General features: G+C 50.4%; 2 protein-coding genes across 2 annotated transcripts in view; both read right to left on the bottom strand.

The window, feature by feature from the left end:
• LOC128270692 (uncharacterized) overlaps window positions 1–21,583 on the bottom strand; it is a 39,602-nt gene extending 18,019 nt beyond the window's left edge. The window contains exon 1 of the mRNA XM_053008105.1: window positions 21,560–21,583. Within this exon, the coding sequence (XP_052864065.1) occupies window positions 21,560–21,583 (24 nt within the window). The remainder of the gene's footprint in view (window positions 1–21,559) is intronic.
• Window positions 21,584–23,012: 1,429 nt separating this feature from the next.
• On the bottom strand, window positions 23,013–25,338 carry LOC128273360 (2-phosphoxylose phosphatase 1). Its single transcript, XM_053011303.1, has 2 exons — window positions 25,245–25,338; window positions 23,013–25,170 (listed from the first exon to the last, which is right to left on the bottom strand). The coding sequence occupies exons 1-2, from the start codon at window positions 25,336–25,338 to the stop codon at window positions 23,453–23,455; spliced, it is 1,812 nt and encodes a 603-aa protein (XP_052867263.1). The 3' UTR covers window positions 23,013–23,452.

Raw genomic sequence — 25,338 nt, 5'->3', positions numbered from 1 at the left:
GGTTTCGACTTCGCGTGGCGCGTGGTCACCCGACAATCCGGGCTCGATCGGCGCGTATCGGATCGCGGGCGGGCAGTCGGATCGGTTTACCGATCGGATCTTTGCGCGCATCGGTGCGTGAGAAGTGGCTAACCACGCTGACCGAATGGTGAATTGAAGTGGCGTGGTGGCGCCGAAATTGCTTTACATAATTTTCGGTTGGAAATGGCTGTTCAATACCGTCGTAGAGGGGTTTGGAAAAGTTTTTAATGTTATGCTTGGGGAAATAATCTAATGGCTTCTCTGTTCGGGAAATAAATTTGCGAACCTTAAGTTTGATTGAATGAAAAACCTTCGATCTGCATATTGAACCTTATTAAGTTATTCCTGAAGTGAGGATCTGGAAGAACTGCAAAATACGCTTCCACAGGGGTTACAACGTCATCATTTGATGAAAAACGTTTTCCATGCTAGATTTTTTTATGGGTCCGGAAACAGATGGAAGTCGCCAGAGGACAAATCTAGTGAATACGATGGATGCTCTAACAATTCGAAGTTTAATCCATGGATTTTGCCATGGTCGAAATGCTCTTGTGACATGGTGCATTGCCCTGATGAAAGGGATTTTTTTCTTCTGCGAATCAGGTTTTTTCACGAATTTTCTTCTTCAGTTGGTCTACAGGGTTACAAGATTAATCGAAATTTATTGTTTTATCAGTTTGCAAGTAACCCACAAACCCAAATCCATTTTCTTTCGCATCCCAAAAAGCTGATGCTAACACCTTCTTGGGCGATTTGTGGTCACGAACTCGGACCAGGTTCACACCACTCTTTAACCTTTTGTTTTGATTCAGGATCATGGTGATAGACCCAAGTCTCATCCATAGTGATGAGTCGGCGCACGTAATCCACTTTATCCTTTCGAAACCGCTCTAAATGCTGTCGAGAAAGTTGGATTCGAATTTGAATGTTTATTTTTTGCTGCCTAAGAAAATTGCTTACACTGCCCAATGAGGTGCCTATGGTTTCCACTAAAACTCTTTCAGTCACTCGCCGATTTTCCAATACGATATCCTGTACGATTTCAGGTGTTGTTGATGTTTTTGAACGTCCTTGACGAGGATCGTGTTCAAGGTTTGTATGACCTCGTTTTAATTCAGCAATCGATCTTTCTACTGTATTAATTGAAGGCGAAGAGTCCTTATATACTTTCAACATTCGTTGGTAAATTTCCTTTGCGTTTAAACATTCCACTAATAAAAATTCAATCACTGCACGATACTTGATTTTTTCCATTGTAGCACATGAAGAGTGTACCAACATAACAAAATATACCTGGGCTAGTAGCAACACGCGCTGTTATTGAACCGCAAAACTTACCGAACAACTCAGTAGTTTTGCGGTTTGGTTTTTGCGACGCATCTGCCGCTGATTGTTTCATCCTTGACGGAGCCTGCCACGAATTGGACCAATATTTCCGCTCGACCAAATAACCCTCTAATGATGGCGCTCGGCTCCTCGAAACGGCGCTGGCCGTTGGCCAATGCTGTGCGTGTGTGAGAACAATTGACAAAACGATCACACTCTGGCGCGCTGGTGCCGATATTTCATGGCTTCTGCCCAAATTACGCACATTAGCTTTCGAACACACAGGCGCCAGCGCCTGGTCGGTTGGTCAATGAAGCCACAATTTTCGAACCAACTAGCAAACAATCAGAAGTAATTTTCGCGCCATACGTCGGTTAGTCCAAAATATTAGTACGGGAGGCTAGTGCGAATGTGGACTCGGACGCAACGCCACTTGGCTGCCCTCCATTAGGTGATCTAAAGTTTAACTTTCGGTCAGCGCTCGCGGTACACTTTCTTTCACACGCCATTACAGGGCACGCGGTTGCTAAATAGACACCCAAACGTGACGTAACGCGGGCAACGATGTCGCCGGCAGCAGCATAGCTAACCCGAAGAGAATTTCCTTCACCAACCATTGTTGTTGCACCGGCCCAGGTCGCCTTCCATTACGTCTAATCAACGGGAAAACGCTCACATCTGCGCTCGGCGCAACGCAATGCAAGAGGTGACTGCAAATTATGCGACATTGTGCGACCGATGCTCCGCCGCTTGTGGGCCGATGCTGCGGCAAGAATCAACGAGTGACCAGGCGTGGAGCGTGGCGTGGACCGGGGGGGTAATTGTTTGCACATGTTGCAATATGGGCTGGACATGCGTTGTTTGCCATCCGGTGAGAATAGTGTCTCACTTGCGACAACGGTGCATCGACTGTTCTGTATGGGCCAAGTCCGGGTCCTGGCCACTGTTTCGAACAATGACGACAACGCACACTTTGAGTGACAGTGCCTGCGCGGTACCAGTAAACAGCTGCCCAACTGGCGTCTTTACTACAGGATTTTAAAATGCACGAACCACAAGCATGAGCAAAACGTGGTTCAAAAGGTCGAAACTGTTGGAAACGCTTGTAAGTAGTCCTTTAACTTTTAGGGAAGCAATGGACATTGTCGGGGCGCTTTACGGTATTTCCAAAAGCAAACCTATAAAACATTGAGAAGAACAGCAAAAGGATTCTACAAAATAGCGTTCGAAACCGGTAGCGGTCTTAACGATCGGGTAATTTGTTGCCAGAACAATATTACTTCATAGTCAGAACACCTTCTTCAGTGCTGCTTACGATAGTATAGCCAGAGTAAAATAGTATGAGACCAGGACTATTTCCAGAATACCGGCCAAACATACCCGACTTGTTAGAATGACCATGACCAACGTCACAAGCCAGGTGAAGGTGGATGGAAAGCTCTCTAATCTCTTCACTACCACCAAGGGATTGCGCCAAGCGGATGACCTAGCCTGCCTCCTCTTCAACCTCACACTGGAGCGAGCCATCCGGGATCCTGGAGTTGTGACCTGAGGGACCATTAGACTGTGGACAAATTTCGGTCTCCAGTTTGAACTCGTCTGGAGCTGCACCTATCTAGGGTCAAAGATTAGGACCAACAATAGTAGGGTGGTAGTACCCAACAGATCAACTCTTTAGTCTGAGGCACCCGTAGCTGGAGCTATACAGAACCTTTATAATCCCAGTACTCCAATACGCATCTGAGACATTGACTCTGTCCAAAACGGACGAAACCCTATTAGCGCGTCCGGGTGGAAGATGCTCAGTGCCTCGCTAGGCTCCGGTGTGCTGGTCATGTCATGAGGATGGCATTGTCGATCGCCAGACCAAGACCGCTCAACATTATTGCTTCAAAAGCCACCCAATATAAAGGCGAAACAGCTAATGAAGCCACTTTGGACAAATTCCCTGTTAGCTGTCAGACTCGAAGCATTAACGTAGGAGAAAAGAACAAACTCCAGAACCCAGCACGACGCAATCTTCATCCAACCACATACGTACTGCACGTTTACCCGGGAGCACTCCCCAGTGGCCCGTCCGCCATTCCGCGGTCACACTTTCCAAACGCGGTCTTATTCAATTAATCGCGTGTCGATCACGTGCAATGATCGGCGCAGGCGATCGTGTGCTTAGACGGTGCGTGTGGCTAGGATGGCCAGTCGACGCAGCTTCACCGACGCCGATGGTGATTAATTAATTGCAGCCAACGCCACCGCGGTCTCCGCGGTCCATGTTGGGACGCCGGTGTGCTGCATTGCTCGACCATAAACTGCAACGCTTCATCCCGTCGTCGTCCGGCCAGCATCGCGCATGATCGCGGGTCCACCTGCTGGCTAGACCGGGGCGAAAGCGAAGCGCCCGCGATATTGGATAACGGATAGCAACGGCGTATCGCTACGCAGAACGTCGGCTAATGAAGCGCTGCTTTCGGGCAGAATTGAAAATAGGCAATAATTTATCTAGCCCTCGCGCGAAACCGGCCGATTGGTTCGGATCCGGAGCGTGTGATTGAATATTCATGTGCAAATTATCGTACAAATGACCCGGGTCCGGCATGTTTTAGGCTAAGAGTTTCTCCACTTTCTGGCCACTCTCGCGCGAAAGTTCCAGAAACGGACTTTTTGCACAAACCGAGCGTCGATTTTGGCCATTTTAAATGTCGAATGTGCACGCGAAGCCGACTCCCACCCCAGCCAGGCCACCGGCCAGGGACTTAAAATCAGAGGCCCCCGGGGCGGCCTTGCTGGCCGGAGCATGCCGGAACATCATCTGGGGTGACCTTGTTTTTGGGCTGCGCTGTCCTCCGGACCACACGCCCCGATCCGATACGAAAGCGACCGTAACGGCGCTGTCGTCGCGGTCGCGGGATTTTCGTTTTCGAAATTTTCTCCCTTATCTGCCCGGCCCGGTCGGGACGCCGGGAGTCCGGGAATGAAAGTCACACTTGCTCGTGTAGCCCCGGACGGATTCCGCGGATTCCGTCCACAGTCAGTCAGGGCTTGGACTAACCCAAATTCCGATCGGTTGTCGAGCGGGGTCGCCGACAACCGACGGACGGAAGTCGAAAGTGATAATGAGCGATGCCGCTCGTCGTCGTCGCCGTCGACCGCTCGTAGGTCACACGTCGTCGTCGTGTGGCTTTTGAAAATTGATCGTCATTATATTTAAATCAACGCCGACTTTGTGGGGCCTGGCGAAAAGCGAAGCAAAACACATGCACCGCTGGGCCACCGGTCGCTGGGAAACTTCCTGGACGTAAATGGACCAAAGCTAGCGGCAAGGTGAAACCATGGGACACTTCTCGAGACCTTAAGCCCCGCGATGCACACAGCAGACCGGCAATCAATCAATCCGTCTTGCGCCAAACGAGAGGATCGCCTAGGATTTAATCTTCGCCATTGCAGCCGGATTAAACTACCAACTCCGGGTCCCCGGACTCGCGGAAAGATGGATGGCAAATGTCTCGTCCGGACACCCGGATAGCGGTCTGCGAAACCGGAAACGCGGTCGCGCGCGCGCGACACAATAACAAATGATCGCGGATCGGTCGTCGTCGTCGTCGAGTAAAAATGGAAATGACTTGCAACCGTGTTTGTGTGTGTGTGTGTATCATCATCATCATCATGACACCTTCGGCGGGCTGTGCGGCCCCCGGAGGTAATGACAAAATTAGCGTCAACCTGCGAGCACGCCTCTCTATCAACCGAAGGGGCCGGATGTTCCGGCCATCCAGCCACCGGAGGAGAAAATCCACATGAAAAATAGCCTCAAATTCGTTTTCGCCTTCAGCGAGGAAGAATTATGTAAAGTGCGCACCTGCGTGTGTGTGTTTAAAATTGATAGTAAAATTAAAATTAATTAATCTTCAGCAATCTGCCTGGCCGTGTGGTGCTCGGGATGCGGCAAAAGTGAAACCCCCCTCCGACTGCTCCGGCCTGTCGGGGAGCGGGGTGCTGTAGAACCGCGGGCAGCAGAAGGCAGCCGTGGCCACCGCGGCATAACCGCCGCCACCCGATCATATGATCATCATTAAACGCATTAGCACACGGTGTGCTCGGTTGTGGCTCTTACGTCGGCGATGCGCGCGACCTTCGGACGTTGGCCGTTTTTTGGCCACTTTGGCCACCCCGAATGGTAGCGCACACACGCATCAGCAAAGCGCGAATCACTTTCCCTTTTTCCCGAACCCGGGTGGGCTCCCCCCAGCTACGCTTTCGCCAAAAACGTTTGTGATGATCCGGCCTAACCATTCCAAGAAGCTGGCCGGCGTACCGGCGTGTCCGCTTTGATCGCCGCTTGGAGCTCGAAGCCACCGTCTCGTCGAAGACGCGTCGAGCCTTTTATTAAGCCATTTGTCCCGCCAGCCAGCTAGCCCCTCCGGGGGGTCGGGGGTCGTAAAACCGAGCGATGAGACCGAGCCCAAAAACGGGGATTACGATCGGCACGTAGCAGCCCGGAGCGGATCCACCGGGCGGTTTAAACCGCCTCGCCGTACTAATTAAGCATTACATCATATAATTGTATTTAGCCAGCGGAAATGAAGGACAGTAAATGACGGACCGACAACAAAAAAATGGGCGGGCGGCTCTAACGGGTGGCCGACCACCACAAACACAAAAAAACCCGAGTCCGGCCGGAGCATCTTGGAGCATCTTTCTCCATTAAAATTAACTAATTACTTTTTGCAGCCTCGTTGGCGATCGGCGAGCCTTCTTTCTGTCTGCCCGAGCTCTGCTCTGCTCTCGATAGCCATCTTTCTTTTCCCACCGAGAGCCCGCGGAGTGTCTGTTACAATTCTGTCTGCACAGACCAGCGGATCGTGTACCGGCTCGCCGTGTCCGTTGGAATGTGAGTGAAAATACCCAGCCCATCATAATTTTCAATCGTTTTCTAATTACCACTGGCCCCGGCTCCGCTGCATCACGTGCAGCAGCAGAACCACCCCCGACTCGACTCGACTCATGCAATTGCATTTTGCAACGGTCTGAAAAGCATTCGGAGCTGCGCCAACATGCGGCCATTTCTCTTCTGTCGCACCCGGCACCCCGTGTGCACCCCGGATCGCGATCCGCCGGAACGAAAGGTGTGTGCAAAAAGCCGAACAACATCGAACACGGAGAAGGTGAAGATGAAGGCCACACCGGGGCGCGCCCGCGTTGAAATCATGCGTTACGGGGCCGAGGGGCCGAGGAACCGCACGAGCGGAATCAGATTTCACTGTGCAAATTTTGACCAACTCGCCACAGCATCCCCGGCAGCATCAGGAAGCTCACCTTGGGCGAGGGTGAAGAAAATGAGTTTCCTTCGCCACGCCCACGGTGCCAGCTGGGCGGTTGGGTGGCCCTGATCGGCGCCGGATCTTCTACAATGTTGAGCCCAACGGGTGAGACTGCAGCTTTTAATTTCAACTATCAGAAGTGTAGTCATCGGGGCACCTAATATCTTTGACATTAGCTGTCAAATCGACTACTGTCATCAAGCGCGTTGGAAAAATTATTTCAGTGCAATTTAAAGCATAGAACAGTTTAGAAAACCGTCGGTTTTATGCTGTTGAAACCTCAATGTATCCAACAGCAGCCTCCTTACGGCCAAAAAGTTACTGTTTGGGTCGGCATTTGCGCGGCTAGGATCATCGAGTCAATTTTTTGTAAGATGATCATGGAGCTACGGTAACCATAAATGGTGAGCGTTATCGGGCCATGATAACAGATTTTGTGATGTTAGCTGATCGTGAAATTGAAACGGACAAATGCTGGTTCCAACAGGACATGTTCCACATGTAGTCTACAAACAACCAATTTATTGCGAGTATTGCTCCACGGGACGGATGATATCAAAAACTGGTGAAGTTGACAGGATACTTCCGCGATCATCAGATTTGACGACACCAAGACATTTATTTAACAAAGATAAAACAAAGATTATAACACAGACCCGCAGACAGCGTCCCCAAAGGTAAAATAACACAATTGCCCAATACAATTTGGAGAATGTCGGAAGCTTCGTACATCTCGGTACCAATTTGGCAGCAGATGATCATATTGGGCAGCAACCGAACATATTTCTCTATATTGCCCATAATCAAGTCGAAGATAGTGCACAGACAGGGTAAACTGAAACTATACAAGACGATAATACGCCCTGTCTTGTGTTATGGATTGGAGAACTGGGAACTCAGTCTCAAGAAAGTAGACTAAATGCTTTCGAGAGAAAGATCCTTAGAAGAATCCTTGGCCCAGTGGAAGACAGAAAATTTTGGACGATCAGACACAATAGAGAAATCTATGAAATATTTGATGATCCAGAAGTTTTTGTCATGATAAAGAAACAAAACTTGCAATGGGTTGGGCATATTGTACGAATGGTCAGGCCAGTCTGTAGGCCTAGATATAGATGGAAGGATAGAGTTCGCAGGGCCAGCGAGGACCTGCTAGGCTTTGGAGACTCTAGGAACAGGCCAGCGTGCCGAGAGGACTGGAGAAGCGAGTTACAAGCGGCCATAGCGAGTTACAAGCGGCCGTTCGCACCAACTATGATGATGAAGACATTAATTTGTGAGGATTATTTGATGTCCAAGGTAACAGCAAGCCAAAACGCTTCTAGCTGCACTCTAAGAGAACAATTTTCGCCACCAGAAATTGCCGCCATATCCAGCGAAACATTGGCCAAAGGTGATGGAAAACGGTGAAAACATGGTGAATATTTAGTTACAAAGGCCTCGAGCGTAAATTTCGGCAATTAGACCAGAGTAAAATTGCTTTCAAATGATTATCAAAAACGGTAAGTATTTCAATTTATTTGTAAGAAACAAATGCCTCCATTTGCTCAAAGGCTCACTCTGTACTACAAACCACCCGAGTGTTTGGTTTGGTGTTTGGTGAGAGGCCGATAATTGTGTCACATCGCTGCAAACCTGGCCTAGCCACTAGCTTGACCGGCCAGCCGCCAGCGATCGGACGCGAAACGTTAATGGTAGGCATAAGACACGCCCGAGACACCGACGGCGTTAACCGGCGACCATGTTGTTGCTGTTGTTGGCTGCCAACATAAGAGCCCTCGCGCATTCGCGCTGCACATTATGGGGTTTCACTTTGACCTTACGGCCAGCGACCAATTACGGCGGCGATCAGATGGATGATCCTGACGCAGGGTGCCGCCGCTAATTGCGGTCCCATGGCCCCCGGCGGGAGTGGGGGTGTCGAGTCCGAACCAGTTACCTAAACGCCTTGGCCATCATCATCGGTCATCGGTGCAGTAACTCCATGATCGAACGCCACGAAAGTGCACCGGCAATCGATTCGACCCGGCGCTAGGTTACGTGCCATACCGATGCTCTACCCCGTCCTCTCCCCTTGTCAATCCTTCTGTGGCCGCGTCGATTGAGGCAAGTTCCGAAGGACTCCGAAGGCAGCACAGTGTCTGCGTTCTGCGCTGGCCTCCGAGCAATTACAACTTCATTTCGCCACTCGCCCCCGAGAGGACCCAACGTGGACAACGCACACACACACATACGCATGTACGGACGGACCGATGCGCGAATTCCTCGCGGCCGCGGCGGTCGAATTAATGCTGCCATCGCCACCGCGCAATCCCATCATCAGTGTCCCTTCACGCGAAGAAGCTCTGGGCCGCCGCCAGGAGGCGATGGCGGCCACACTCTACAAGCTTTCCCTCTCGGCGGGGCCAACATCGTGACTGCCTGCGCTGCCTCCGCTGCCTCCGTCCGCTGCCTCCCCCGTCAGCAGCCTTTCGAGGATGGATGCTCTCTTGTCTTCCACTCGAACGGCTCCTCTGAAGCGCATCTCGCGTGTCGTTATCGAAGATGCACTTTCATGTGTCTGTGTGTGTGTGTGTGTGCCTTACCATCCCCACAGTGCCTCTGCGTAGCGGATGCATTCCTCCGAAATAATTTATTCACTCACTGCATTGCTTCGCCAGCAGAGCCCAACTTGGAACCGCTCAGACAGGGTAAGAACGGAAGCCGCAGGAGCCCCGCGCTTTCTTTCGCACCGAATCGTGCACGGACAAGGAGGGCTGGCTGACTGGATGGGCCGTTGATAGGCTTAGGGATCTTGCCAGTGAAATCTATTGGAAATGCAAACCATGAGTCCAAGGCGGATATGGCTGCGGCGCCGAGACATGGCCGGTGAATTCCACCTGGCTGCCGTGAAGGGCTGGAGGGCTGGAGGGTGGCCGGGTGGGCGGGTGGTTCGAACATACATTTGCAACAAATGGCAATGCCAGCGCCGCGATCGCGGCGGAGGCTCTCGCGGTTGATTTGGCGCGGATTTGGGTTTCACTTTTGGGCCACACAGGGCCTCGGGATGGCTTTCGCCTCCGCGGCCGCGCGTGCGATGCGCCTCCGTGGGTACGTTTGCTGATTTTGGCTTTCTTTCTCTTCCACCCAGCCAGCCTCTAGCCCTGACGGTCCGAGGCTGCTGCTGCTGCTGCTGCACCACAGCGAGTGCAGCGGGAAACAATACGACCCACAGGATCTTCCCTGTTAGATCCACCGGGGAAGGGACTGGCCGGCGGCACGAGCTGCTGTTTCCTCAAACCGATACCGGCGCGACGGAAACCGGTATTTTCGCGATTCACGCGGAACTCTCGGGGAACCTTGGGAGAGCCATTGATCGATGCGCTGGCCGGGGGTTTGCTGACGGAAATTAATTGGACATTTTGCAGACGCGAAAGTGTCATTAAAATCCAAAGGTGAAGGGTGGGGAGAGCCGAGAGAGGGACAGGATTGTCGCCAGGGGGACATCGGGCATCGATTAATCGTGAGAGAGCGTGCCACCTGATAACCTCGCCACCGGGACGGGGCAGCTTCCGTTTTTTTGAAAATGCAATAGGCTATGGATATTTATTGAATTAATAATTTGCAGACTTGTGGCAGACGTTCCTCGGGTTCGGTTGAATAAACATGGGAAGGCTATCCGGGGGAAACTTTCGTTATACAAATACTGCCAGTTGATCCGATGTCAGTTGATTAGCGCAGAGTGATAGCTATTAGATGTGCAAAGTTATTGCTTAACATCGTACAGCAACTCTGCTGGTGGCACTTTCCTTGACCGTCGTCTAGTCGACCGCAAGACGGCAGCTCGAACCTTGGCAGTTGAAATGCTCTACGGTGATTTACACCCGACTGTTGTGTTCGCAAATATGAAATGTAAAAGCATTTTACTTAACGTGCTCGTATACTTTGCAATTTATGGATTTACAATTCAGGTATTTAACTTTATCCCCCGCTGAGAGAGTAGTCGGTAGCGGTCTTCGCTGTCACGCAGCCAGCCATGGTTTCGATTCCCGATACCGGCGTGACAAGGGGGTTGGCGCGGGGCTAACAACCTCGACCGTAAAAATGAACTGTTGGGAATAGCACCAGAGGTATTAACATTGTCTCTGGTGCAGGCTAAGATCGCCCAGCGGTCGTAACGTCAAATAAGAAGAAGTGTTTAACCCTCTGTAAGTTCATTACATTTTATGGATATTAGATTCTTATAATACAAGAGTACTTCGCAGATTTGTTTACAAATGCTCATAATTTTGACAGTTGTTTGTTTGTTGTTTTGGAGCACGTCCGCTGACATCAAGTCAACATGCTAGCGTGCCTTTGTGCCACAATTAAATTTGTGTGCCACATTTTTTTTCAATCCCACATAAAGTTAAAGACCTATTAAGACTTGAATCACTTGTGGAAGCTTCATGTATCTTATGTGAATTTTCCAAACATTTCTCTCCTTTGGATGACATCCAATTTTTCGATACATCATTAAATCCCATTTCTGACCTATGGCTGCTTAGTTATCGAATTGAACATTCGGAGTACAGCTCAAAAGCCAAGTTGATCGTTATACAAACACATAGGTTTACCAATGCTGAAGAGGAACCAGTGGAGTACCTTTAGTGGACAACATTTTGCTGGGTATTTTATTTGCATCAACTTGACGGAAACTGGATCCTACGTAAGTGACGAAACACATTCTATTACTAAGAGCACGCTGCTGTAACCTGTTGAAGAAAGGTTGCTAGTCAAGCACAGCATAGGAATCAATGAATGCACGAGTCGGGCATTCATTGGATCAGTGGATCACTTTGAACGAATAATGTTCCGAAACGTCTGACAAATAACTCCAAATGCCGGCCCAAATATTGGTTCTAAGACTTTTACGAAGCGTAGTTGACCGTTTTAACGTTGACAGAACACAAGGGCAATGCAAAGCCATAAACCCGCAATGCAGAGCAAAATATATCTTACGAAGAAGCTACAGACTGGATGACCATCCCGAAACGACTGGTCCGAGGCATCGCTTGCGGTTAGACAACAACCCCGGAAAGTCGCTCTCCGCCATTGACGTTTGCGGGAATCGACGGAACCCGCTCTGTGATCGTGATTACGATGATTATCGTTCGCGGTCCGGGGTTTCCGTGAACGCACCGCGAGTCGACCACTCGACCGGCGATGACCATAAGACCATCGAAAAGTCACAGGATGGGCACCAGAAACGCGGAGCCCCGATTAATGTTCATGGGCTGGCCGTAAGTGCCGTAAGCTTGATCAGCGTGAGACGCATCTGCTGGAGAGCCTTACGTAAGGTGAGACCATTATTTCTACGCACTTGCTGGGGCCACGGCGAAGTAGCATCGCCATTTTGGGGAAGACGCCCGATGGGACAGCGCACCGCGGATGGGTGCACCGGAAACTCTCGTCGGGCGCGGGCCACGACTCCGGGCCCGGAAAGGGTGCAACCAGCCGGTTACATTTTCCCACAGCGGACGGGGCGAGAGTGGCGAGCTTTATGATTGATTTAATCGGACTTTAGTTTTACAGCAATCGCATTTCATGAGCAAAGCGCTGCATCCGATCCGGTGGCGGCGCGGCAGCCGGCATAATTAGTCGTGAGAAAAGTCAACACGCTCTAGTGGCGGGTCGCCGGGGTCGGTTTTTGCTCGGTGAGTCATCGCGGCTGAAGACGTTACTGATTTTGACCTGACCACTGACCAAGCCGGAGACGGACCCCGGGCGAAACGAATCGATCGGGGTGTTTACTTTATCATCCTTAGCTTATATCACAATATCGCCTGTGAATGATGTCATGGCGCGATTTCGAGAAAGTGCGCCTTTAAATGCCTTTCTTCCGGCTCCGAGGGAGAAAACGGCTCGGGGTGAGCTGGGCCAGTGGCTCTTTGTTGTGTGTGAATCGATTGCACTCCACAACGGGTTGCTCACGGGCAGCGAGCACATTTTGCTCAATCACCCATAAATTGTGGACAGAGAATGGACACTGAAGCCTCGTTTCTCTGGAGTAATGTTAAAACAAAGTGGTGGCCAGTAGTTGGCGAAACATTGGATTGCTCAGAGGGCTCAGGGCAATAAAAGTAAAATTGGAGAGCTTCAAACTGTAGCGCAAACCGTATTTGCGTTAAAGACTACTGCAGGTTCCGAACTATTGTTTGAAAAAAATGCATGAGAAGATTGCGTGGAGAATATCCTTGCTCAATTAGATACAGCCTGCACCTGCTCGTTACTTAAGTTGCCCGCATGACATGGAATCTGAGATCTTAGCCGGACTTACAACCTGTGTTCGTCTCTTACTCAATACTAAATTCGTCTATTCATCAGTGTCATAATGTGCTAAGTCTAGCCGCATTTTAATGTCCGCTTACTTGCTGTTTTCGTTTCGTCAGGATCGTTAGCACCTAGGCTTTATATTTATATAAATTGTCCACTAGACACTGTCGCCCATTGTCGGTATAATTCAAACAAATAAATAAATAAATAATAATTGGGTTAACGTGTTGAGTCTTCTTCCCCAAGACATGCACATAAGGGTACGAACGAGAGACGAACACGACGATGCGATCGCTTGGCTTGGCTTGACGTCAAGGTTCGTTACTTCGGTATGGCATTAGTACAGTTTTTGGACCCGCGTGTGCATTAGTTACAGGTTCCAAGCTGTCTGCGTCTAACGCAGACCTCTTGGGCGCCATTTCGTCGACAAAATGTTTGTGCAAAATTGCAGATGTGTGCGCGAAAACGGGGCCATTTATTGGCCATTGTCAACAGGCGAGACATCACGAACTATTTCGCCAAGGATTCGCGCCGATCGCAATGCAAGTTGCCCAATACAGCCAAGAAGAGCGCGCGGCTGCCGGTTAGTGTCGTGATGATGCTCTGGTGTCGTGCCCGTTACCCGTCCTAAGATGGGCACCACAATAGCAGCAACGGGACTCATTGCGACATAAAGACCGATCGACCAAATTCTAAAACACTTCTGCTGCGAAACGCTGCGTCGCCGTGACGGATGTTGCGAGAACGAAGCCATCGGGCGCCCGGGTGATAAACAACCGTTAAATGGCCGCTTCGCAAGGGCCACGGACAAAACACTCCGGCATCCGGCCACCGGTGACGAACCGAAAAAGGACAAAATGAATTAAATCTTCGCAACAACCACGAAAAAACGACACCTTGCGACAGCTCTCGACGGTGACCAAAGCTTCCCGTCGTGTCGTGCGGTGACCGGTTTTCAACATTCCGGCCACCGCCAACGATCGAGGTCACGTGAAACCGAGTGACCAAATTGTTTGTACCAAAAGTGGCCGAAACAACAAGTGAAACCGGAAAACGGTTTGTTGACTTTGCACCTTATCTCGGCCGCGGAAGTGGCTCGTACTCGTGGCGGATGACAAATTTGCGTACGCAACCCGAAAAGCCTTCGCGAATCGCGACCATCTTCGCGAGAAGGAGAGATTGAGAGAGAGAGAGAGATAGGGAGAGATCGAGCGACGAAGGCCGAAGCAAAGAAAGGCACGATGCGACACTTGTCGGAATGGGGAAAAAAAAATTAATCCCCCGAACGGTTCGCAGGTGTACGGCGACGAAAGACTTGAGACTTCAAAAGCGACGAACCCGGGTCCGGGCCTGTCGCTGGCTGCCATTTTCGCTGTCGCCAATCGAACGGGCGCCGTAACATACCGACGAATGTTTCACTTTCTTCCGAAGCCCCCAGTGGGGTAGTGTCGGTGGAAGCGGTGGAGACGGCACGATCTTCCCCGGGTCGAGAGAAGAAAGAAACCGTCTTCGTCGTCGTCGTCGTCGTCGTTGAACGGGCGGAAAGCCATCTTCTGCGCGATCACACACGCGAGATACGTTGCGTTTCGTTGCGCTTGCCTCGCACTCGGCTCTGCGAGGTACAACTTCGGCGGCATCAGTAGGTCACGACGTCGACGATGCTGCTGCTGCTGCTGCTGTTGATGATATTTATCGTCACCGCGCGATGCGCAGTTCTTCCTTTTTCCCGGTTTCGCGCCGGGACACACACACGCAGGTGGTAGTGCTCGGCGGGAGTGTTTTTTGAGCGCTCATCAACGAGCACCAACACGGCGAACACGCGCCTCTCTGGCTCATTTCACCTTCGCGCGGCCGCAGCCGCGGGTTCATTGATCCGGCGGCGGCGGGGATCCGTCTTCACTTTCGTGAGCCGCCTGCGTCACACGTCACAGTGAAGTGAACGGCAGCGAGCGGCCGAGCGACTCAGGAATGTGGCCGTTTTCGGTGGCCGACAGGGACCCGATCGGGGTTGACATTCTCCGCTGGCTGGCAGGATCCGCTGGCTGGCCAGCTTCCGCGTCACGGATTATGACAATTGTACGCGCGGCGCGTTTGTTTGGTGCGCGTTTCGAAAGTGACAGATCGCAAAAGGGTGGCGGGCCGAAAAAGGGGTGTGCGTTGGAAGTTTACATTTTTACAAACTACCGGAACGCACCTCTGGTGATAGTGTTGGCCATTTTACTACTCGGCCCCATTCGACGAGGGCATATGGTATCGTTAGTTGTCTAATGTAGACAAAGAAGTTGTCAGTAAGAGTGGCATTACCGACATTAATAGTATAAAAAAACTAATGGAATGTCACCCATTGATAGCGATGAAAACCACAACGATACAGAAAGCAACAGTAAGCAACATTGTCTCTGGTGCAGGCCAAGACCGCTCAGCGTTTGTAACTGCCGTATAAGAAGAAGTGTCTGATGTGTGAAGAATTGAACTAACGCTTAGAATTGAACTATTAGGTATGTAAATTAATTCGTGCCGTTGTACAATACAATGACGTAACTCACGAAATGTCACTTTTTTATGAAATAGGCGTTTGACAGCCGCTGTCATTACGTATCTAACGCAGTATAGATTGTTTGGTCAAAGTGTAAACAACTGGTGGTCACTGGTGTTAAAGGGGGGAGTTATTACGAGAATCCTAAACGCAAAAAGGCCTGGATACATCCTGGTGAACCATTTCCATCGCAACTAAAGCGAAATATTTACTTTGCAACGGTTATGCTGTGCATATGGTGAGATATGAAAGGTGTGGTGTACTTTGAGCTTTCAAACCTAATGAAATTATTGATGGACAATCGCAATCGACAACAATTAATGCATTTGAAGCAAAGCTTTGGCCATAAAACGACGAGAATGGGATAAAAGACATGATGAGCTGATTTTGCAAAATGACAAAACTCGACTCGACATCGCAAAACCGGTCAAAACCGAATCTCGAAAATGCCGGATGGGAACTGTTAACCGCTGTATTCACCAGATGTTGCTCTTTAGGACTAGTATTTGTTCCGTTACATGAGTAACGATTTGGCAGCACAGCGGTTCACTGCTTATGAAAGTATTGAAAAATGGGTCTCTGAGGGGATCACTTCTAAAGCTAAGAAGTTCTATCGACACGGAATCGAGGAACTACCTAAAAGATGGCAGAAACTAGTAGCTAACGACGGACAATACTTTCATTAAAGTAATAATACGTTTTGTTGTTGTAATTAGGTCACAAATGATGAAAAAACGACACGAATTATTTTGCAGACCCAATACATGTTGAGAAGAAAATGATGGGATGTGTTTATACGCGTAAGTTGAGAGCTTAAGCATTATTCGGAACTATTTGAACCCATAGACAAGGAACATTATCCCCCTTATTATGAAACTCGAACGTTCACTCGATCATTCATTTTGAGTTCATTTTGCTATAGCTGTCACTTTCTGTCTTCTCTCTTGCTGTATTTTGCTTTCTCCCTTACTGTGTTCACTCTAACGTTCGAGTACTCAATTAGAGAATGATAATCGGGCCTTATGACTCCTCCAGGTGTCACTTTCATCCAATTAGGTCCAAAAGGCCACTCTTACTTATGGACCTCTTTCCAGCCACTGAACCCAGCCCAGAAGGTTAGGTATTTAAACCTTTTCACTCGATCCACCGAACTGGAAGATAAAACCGGAAGTGGCATCACCACTCGGCTCGCCCCAACTCGTGACTCGTGACATGGACCCCAACCACCCCAACTATGGTTCAATCCTCACCTGTCCCGCCGATTGACCATTACCGAAGCCGGGCATTAGCAACGGATTAACACAGCTTCTCGGCCGGGCCACCGCATCCTTGGGCGCATTTGCATGGGCCCCTTCTTTAAATCGGATCACCGGACCCGGACCGCCCAGCGCAGAAGATCGCACAGATCGCGTTTCCCGCGGATGGCGAAATGGGCGAAATGGCGGCCCAAAGAGAAAATTCGAAAACCACGAAAGACCTTAAAGGTCAAAGAAGGCAACAATAACATCAATACCCCCTGCGGTAGGGTAGGGTCGCAGCGTCGGTGCCGGAGCGTCGGCCGGAACCTCACGGTCGCCCGTTTCGTTTCTGGTCGCTTTATGCTGTCTCTGATTGCTTTTCCAGCGAACCTGCCACCGGGGCCACCGAGGGGACCGGCAGTGTTTTGGGCTTTGGTGGAGCGCGAATCGAGAAATTGGGCTCCCGTCACACACACACACAGCACGGGGCGGGGGGGTGGCGAACGCAGATTTTCGATTGCACCCACGAGACGGTTCCCGGGCTGGTGGCCCCGGGGGTGTTGTCCGGTTTTGGCATTCAATCATGTCCCCTCGCAGAAGGGAGCCCGCGCACACACCGTGCCGTGTCACAGACCGGTTTTGGGAGGTTGCTGATGCTGCTTCTGAGCGGTCGCCGCCGCCACTTTCCTATCATTCGATGCGCCGCTCTGCCTCTTTCTCTCTCTTTCTCTCGCTGTCACTCTCGCTTTATCAAAGTGTGTTTGTTGTTAATGCGACGCGCGCCGTGTTACGTGCGCGATTCCCGTGTGTGTGGCGGCAGAATTGGAGAAAGTGAGACTGTTTCATCTCGTGTCGTGTTTTTCTTTTTGCCACACTTGCCACCGCTGCACTGGCTTGCTGGCTGTGCGTGCGTTTCGGTTGATTTTGTGCCTTACTACCCACCACCACCAAGGCCTGCGGGGACCGACTACTCACCGGTCGAAATGGTGGTGGTTGCTGGCCGACGAATCCTTGCGCCAGCACAGCACCTGCCATCAGGCCCGTGAGGCCGAGCAGCAGAACCGGAAGCTTCATTTTCGCAGCACCTTTTCGCGCACCACAATCACACGCGCGCACGAACGCACCGAACTGCGTTCGAAAGGACACTCCGAGAGGACACTGCGTCGAATCCACTCGATCGCTTCGCTGGCACTTTGGTTGTTTTTTTTTTTGGCACTCGATTCGCAGCCCGTTTCACTCACAAACACAGACCGACCTATCCGACCGGGCCGTCTTCCCGACCGACCTGGCTGAGGCGAAGAACCGAAGATCACTTGCACCGACCGCTGAGGCGCGCGGAGAGGACCGAAACCGTGAGGGTTGCGAGGCTGCTGCTGCTGCTGAACGAGGCTGCTACGTCCTGCTCAGTGGACGATCGGCGCTGAAATGCTCGCCGCCCGATCGCCAGGCACCGGGGCCGGAGCCACCAGATCGCCAGCGTACGGCGATTCGCACGGCGGCGCCCCCGGAGTGGGGCCGTGGCGGATCTTACCGGCTCCATCTCGCTCTCTCTGCCGGTCCCCGAGAAGCCCGACACGGGAGGGAAGGCGGCCGTGTTGGGAAGGGATGTTCGCTTTCTCTGCGCAGGTCTTCGGCTTTCCACGCGCGATTCGCGCTCTCGCTTCTTCTCCTTCATTTCTTCGTGCCGGGCCGGGCCGCGCAAGATCAGCGCCAAGAAAGTTTCAGAGGGCCGCCTCTTCGGTTTCGTTTTCATTCACAACAAACGCCCGGCGCACGGAGAAGGGCACTCGGTGCGTGCCGTACGCACGCACGAACGGTGCACCGCAGCAGCTGGTCGCTCGGCCTCCGACGAGAACTCGAGAGAGAAGTCGACACGTGCGCTGGTCAATCGAGCTCAACTCATGCGGCTCAATTGCGCTGGAAACCGTGGTCTCGGTGGAAAATGGTTGAAGTGAATCACCCCTCTTTTTGCCGTTGTTGTCAGCATCCACTCCTCAGGCGGGGTTTGTGAGAGGGCTTCAAAGAGATCGTTACACCTAACGCTCCGTTACGGTTATGATAGGGCGTGGGCCCCCACGTTGCCGCATTGTGCCATTGGTGGCCGGCGACCGGCGTAATCGCAGTAATGGTTAAGCGTGAAATGCTCCGTCGCAAACCCCACACGCAGCAGCAAAGAATTAACGATTTAAACATTTACATGACATTTCATCTGTCATCAAAGCGCGAGCTGAAAACAAACGAGATGCGCTCTACCCGGGTTCGTCGTCGAGTCACTCGTTCAACTCTTTCGAGTTCTCCGGGAATCCGGGGGCCGCATACCGGGTGACGGGTGCACATTTCACTCCGCGGAGGGCTCTATCGAAAATCACTTTTTCCTTCCGCCGATGCGGACTTTCGGTTTCAAGATTCGTTACCATGCTGGTGGTTCATGGAGGGGGTGGCCAGTCGGGGGCGCAGCATCACAGCGGGGTAGCTGTGGCCGTGGAAATGGCCCAGTCGCCCAGCCTTCACTTCCCAATGTCATCGGACAGCGTTCTTCTTCGGCTGCTTTTGAACGGTTCGCGCACAGTCAAGGTGTTTCTTTCCAAGCGGTGGCTCGAAGGAAAGCTCGACCATGAACGGGGAGCTACAGCAATTATCTATACGATCTGTACGGTCTTCAAATCAACCGTTTCTCAGCGTTAAACAATTAATTCTTGTTAGTGATGGAAACTACATTCACATGTACCGTCGGTCCACGGTCCATCTTTGCTCGGCCCAATTTAAATTGTAAATTAGTGTATCTTGACTGATCGAACTGTTAGCTGATGGTGACAACAATTTCAAGAGTTTGGACATTCGAGTTCGAGTTATTTTCTGAATACCTAAAGTATAGTACAAGGTTATCCATTTAACTAGTCATGGTCTCATACAATTTTACTCTGGCTATGCTATCATATGCGGCCTTGAAATCGATGAAGAGGTGATACGTGTTCTGACTCTACTCTATCATCTTTTCCACGATCTGCCGCAGTGGTGAAGATCTGATCAGTGGTAGACTTTCCTCTTCTGAATCCTCCCTGATAGTTGCCAACTATCTCATCAGCGTATGGGACTAGTCGTTCTTGCAGAACGAGGGAGAAGATCTTGTAGCCGGTATTGAGCACCGTTATACCCCATATAGTTGCTTCATGCTAGCCTGCCTCCCTTTTTGTGTTTGGGGTACATGATGCCAAGATTCCAGTCACAAGGCATCGATTCGCTATCCCATACCCCAGCTATGATTTGATGAATCTCGTGCTCTACTCGCTTCCTTCCATTTTTTATGAGGTTCTGTCCGTGCCTGGTGCTTTGTTATTCTTCAGTCGGCAGATGGCCCTTCGGGTTTCCTCTATGCTTGGTGGCAGGACCAGATTTGTATCCACCAGTGGAGCTTCTGGTTGCTCAGTAAATTGGTCGTTGAGTAATTCATCAAAATGCTGGGCCCATCGCGAGAGGACCTCTGGCTGGTTGCTGATCAGATTTCCAGCTTTGTCGCGGCAGCAGGTGACCTTAGGTATGAAGTTGTTTCGGTGACTTGCTACCGCTTTGTAAAATTGAGTTGTGGGTTCGTATCGCACTCTGTTTTCTTAATGTTCACGTATTTTGTTATCTTCCCACAATCGCTTCTTTTTCTGATGAACTTGCTTCTCTATTCGGCCGATGTCTACGCTCATCGTCGAACCAGCCAGATCTGATCTTACCACGACGCGTGCCCAAGACTTCTTGGGAACAGTTCCTTAAGCATGTTTTTAGAGCGCTCCATCTCTCGCTCGTAGTTACTTTTTCGTTTATTGGTTGCAGCGACTCCCTGATGGCCTGTTTGTACAACTCTTGCATCCGTTCTTGTTTCAGGGAGTCCGTATTGAATCGAGTCTGTGCGTTATTCCCGCATATTGTACTTGGTTTCACAAATAATAGCAAAGTATAAAAGTTTATGATAAAAAATATATTTTATTAAAAATTTAATGTTTCGTTCATTTTTCTTAATTTCAAAGCTCAAATTTCTTAATGAAAATTGACTATAAATAACCCTGTATATTAAGTAAAACGATTTTGACGTAAACCGTTGGTTGATTTCTTTTAAATAATTCTTAGAGAAGAAATCTCTTAGTATTTTTTTTCTAGATAAATTGAATATATCAGGAAATTAAATTGAAGTGTATCATGAAAGGGAAGATAAATTGAAGCTCGTCTGCCATGGCTCGGTACTAAAAAACTTACGAAAAGCACCACTATGAGTATTTCTGGATTTTATTTCAATGGATATGATTTCAATTTAGGCAAAGGTTGGCTCAATGCTCTCCGATGTACGCAGTTTGTAAAAAACACACTAAAAATACTTTCTTGAGTACCGAGGGCTTCTTCCACGCCGGAACATGCAGCAATGTAATGCACGCTGCGTAAGTTCGTTTTAATTATTTGATGCTTATTGGCGGCCATTCATCAATTATAACTTTCATTCAGGTTTAATAGGAAGGTAACGGGGAACAAAAACTAAAACCAAAAACCTTCAACAATCCCGCCCGAATCGCACGCCTCGAGGAAGTGCCGAGGATAGTTTTTGAACACAAAGCACACCGAGCAAGTTATGCCACAGCAAGCGGCCAACGAAAGTCGACAATACCTTGGCGAATGCAAACACTAAATTATCTTGAGGCATCTCTTCGGAACCTCTCCACCGGCCGGTGGCTGACGGGTTTTCGAGGGTGTTTTGTTTGCTCGGAAAAATCGACTAAATAGTGGTGGTAGTTTGCTTAATCGGTGTAAAATTAATTCACCTTGTACTCGTCAATTTCTCTTCTTACCTTACCGCCCTCGCTCGCTCCCATCTTGACGCCCTGGTGGACGCCCGCACCCTCCGCCGGTGGCAGTTTACCTTTCGCCTTACCCGGCCCATCGATTACCGAGCGAATAATTATCGCTTCTTCAAGGCGGCTGCTCCGTGGTCGACGAGCCCGGTCGGAGGTCCGCAGCATTGCCGGCTCCAATCCACTTGCCGATTTGCACACGCCCAGGCCCCGTAGGCTTTCCGATCTTCCTATCCGGCACAGGTGCACGAGGTGCAGCACTATTTGTCCGCCGGTGCACTCCCATTCCCGATTTTCATCAGCCCGAACTCTTGAATAATTCAGACGCTCCACGATACGATGAAACAGATACGCAATTGCGCAATGTTTTCCTTTTGCTTGTGGCGTTACAGTTTTACACAAACCTCCAACGGCCCACCATCCGGCCACGAGCGGTGGAAATGAAGCAGTTTAACTCGATTCAATCTTGCGAATGTTCGACCCGAAACTGTAACCAATTCGACAGCTAATGATGGAATTGTTAAGCCCGAAGACAACCATTACGACTTCCTGTTGGCCATTGCCCCATCTGGCTCGCCACCAGGGCCGTTGGTCGTCGGCGACTGTGCGTTAATGTTATTCAAATGTAAGACATAACAACTAATGATTGGTGACCATCCACGACCAGAAAGATGGGCCACTTTTGGCAGGCCACGACCGATGTGCGACTAAACGGTATGCTTGCGAAACACAGTATCGTTTTCGGGTTTGGCTGTTAAACGAATCACTTCTGAAATATGAACTGTTTCGAGTGATTGAACAAATTTGACACCCGCTATCCGGTTCGCATCTGTGCGAAATTAATCAAGAGAACTTCCTTTCACTGGTTCCCTCGCGGCACGCGGTTTTTGGACAGTGATTTGCTAAGCCCGTGAGAAAGACGACCAGAGTATGAAAACAAACATCCGACAGAAAAACGACAGCGAACAGCGCAGCGTTAGCAATAAAAATTACCAATTATGAGTTTCTCGTGTCGATTGGAATGTTGCTTTCTTTTTTGGCGATTCACATCGAACGACGGCAAGCAGAAGAAGCGCAATGAGGCGCCATTACAATGTTTTGGGCAAAGTAATGCCCGTAACAATATTCACATAAAACCCGATATTGCATAACGATCAATTTAATAAACTAAATATTCACATAAATTGAAGGATTTGGTATCTTGGGCTCTTGCACGGACTAGTACACTTCAAAATGATTGAAGCGACCATTTTCAATGCTGTGTGGTAGTTTGGTAATAAACTCTATTTTCTTTTCTTTTCGATCCCAATTCCCAAAACCACAATTTGGATAAATTCGAAGCAAGTTCTTCTAACCAAGGCCCTCGGTAAATAAATCAAAAAGACAAATTTGATGGCTTTCCGAATCTTTCGGCAAAGAAAAAACCACTGTCTACACATATAAAGGAAGCTTTTATTTGACTCTCGTTTAGCTTTACTTTTACACCAATATGAATTTTGTATTACTAACCACACCAATAAATTTAATTAGTGACTACAAACGGCACCGGTGCCCCAGGTCGGTCGGTTGATATGTATTCGTTTCATCGTTCGTCGCTAAAAGAAGCCGGAAGTCTTCATGGCGTGCATTGGCAAGCGGCATCAAAGCAGAACTACGTACTACTACAGCACTAACAGATTCCTTTCGCTATATAGCATTAAAGTAACGGGGAATTTTTCACTAGTTTAACAAAACAAACCGGTAACATTCTTCCCTGCATTTGAACTGTAAACGGAAGTAACGATAAAACACAACGTGTTTCGTATCACAGACTGCTAATCGTCGTTAGTTTCGCTAAACCCAGGTCCGGAACGGTTCGAGAAAGCCGAACAAGCGTCTAAAACAATGCGCTCAGAAGAATCCTTCCTGTTTCGGTTGCACCAGACAGGCGTCCTTGTAGTTGGTGGCGTTCAGCGAGAGGAAGTAGTCGTCGTGGATGAAGCGTATGATGTTCTCGATCGGGCACAGATGGCCCCGTCCACCGCGGATACCACGCGGAACGTTCAAACTCTTGCCACTCTCGCACACGTCAATCGTGGACGTAATGTCCTGCCCATTGTACACGAGCCGAAAGTAGTACTGTGTGTCCTTGTCGCTTTTGTACACCTCGAACGCCATCCGGGAAGCGTACGGAATGAACGGATTGTCGAGGCGTACGCCCAGCGACGCAATGAGATACTCCAGCGTTTTATCGTGCGCCGAGTACAGGACGAACTTTATCCGGTCGCCCGAGATCATCCGCAGCATGTAGGCCACAATGTTCCTCAGCAGACCGTACGAACGGAGCAGTCCCTGCTGTCGCATCGTGTGGCTGTACAGCTCCTTCACGCCGGCCCAATGGATGTAGGACATGAGCGCAACTACGTGGCTCTTCTCGACGCACCCCTCAATATCCGGCTCCTGCTGCTCAGTGGTGTCCAAGTCGTCCGGTTGGTCCGTGTTGGCGGGGCTAATGGGCACGGCGCCAGCAGCAAGTCCGCCATCCTCCTGATCGATATTGATCACGTCCAGCCCGAGTGGATCCTGCGTCGAGCTCGATGTCGCACCCTTCGCACCGTACCGTTCCGCGGTGTTCACGTTCGTGCGTATCTTGCGGCAAGGCAAGGGGGCCGCGTGGCAAATGTGTGCCAAGAGGGCATCGCGAATGTCGAGCGGATTCACCTGCTGACCGATCGCAAGCTGTGGGTTTTGCAGCAACGCGGCACCGATCCACTGTGCGATCGCACCGATCGCCGGGTGCTGCGCCAGATGGCTGCTCATTTCGGTCGCCAGTGACTTCTTCAGTTTTTCCGCCTGTGGGCAGGCGCAGTCCGAGAAGCAGTACGACAGGCTGTGACTCTCCTGCACCTGTAGCGCGAGCCACTTTTCTGGTGGCAGCGCACCGAACAGTAGCGCCATTCCCGACTGAAACGTGCGCCGGTAACGGGTGGAGTAGATAACGACATCGTCCACTGAGTACAGCGTGCCGGACGTCGGATTGGTTGTTCCGCCTTCCGAAGCGTTGTAGGGTGTCGTTTTCACCGAACCCACCGGAACCGGACGTGTGTACAAGCCGAGCACGTTTGCGTAAGCTTGTCTAACGATGTCCCCAACGCGTAGCATCTGGGCGATTCCCTTGTGCGTTAGCTGTGCCAGCAGACACAGCTTCGATGCGGCCGGCAGCAAGGGGAAGCCGTGAAATGGGCCCGTCTTCATCCAATGTCCCCCGGTCGTGCTGACGGTGGTGGTGTTTTGCGTGAAACTGATGTACCGGCTGAGCAGAGGATCGTTTTCGTGGCCACAGTCCACCTCACTGATGCCCCGTACGTGTGCCATTGGACCACGGTCACCGTGGCGGATGAGCAGCAAGACACCCTGCAAGGTCCAGCCTTCCAGTGAGCCACCTTCCTCTCCCGCCACCAGTGTCGCCGGATGGGCACAGTCGGTCTGGTTGAGTTCCTTGGTCCGAGCCCTATCCAGTGCATCGCCATCGTCCACACGGAATGAGCCCTGGTGGGTGCGATACCCGAATCCCTTAACCGTCAACAAGTTGTTGCTGTTCTCTATCGACCCAATGTACTTGTACATTCCTGTGGGCGAGACACGACAAACAAATGCAATTTTAGTGGGTAGCGAAAATCCTAAAATAGTCCACCGCACCAACCTGCTATCAGTAAGAATATCCAGATACTCAAGATCAAGTAACAGTACAGCGTTCGATGCTGCAGCGAAAATCGGGCAATTTCCTTTAACAACAT

This window comes from Anopheles cruzii, chromosome 3 (assembly GCF_943734635.1).
Source record: "Anopheles cruzii chromosome 3, idAnoCruzAS_RS32_06, whole genome shotgun sequence".
NCBI classification, from domain to species: Eukaryota; Metazoa; Arthropoda; class Insecta; order Diptera; family Culicidae; genus Anopheles; species Anopheles cruzii.
Note: the sequence above shows the minus strand (reverse complement) of the source record. Positions and strands in the feature narration are given on the sequence as shown.

Coding starts and splice junctions, on each gene's coding strand:
- LOC128273360 (XM_053011303.1), bottom strand. CDS start 25,338: ATGTTGTTAAAGGAAATTGCCCGATTTTCGCTGCAGCATCGAACGCTG. Junction 25,171..25,244: donor GATATTCTTACTGATAGCAG/GTTGGTGCGGTG, acceptor TCTCGCCCACAG/GAATGTACAAGTACATTGGG.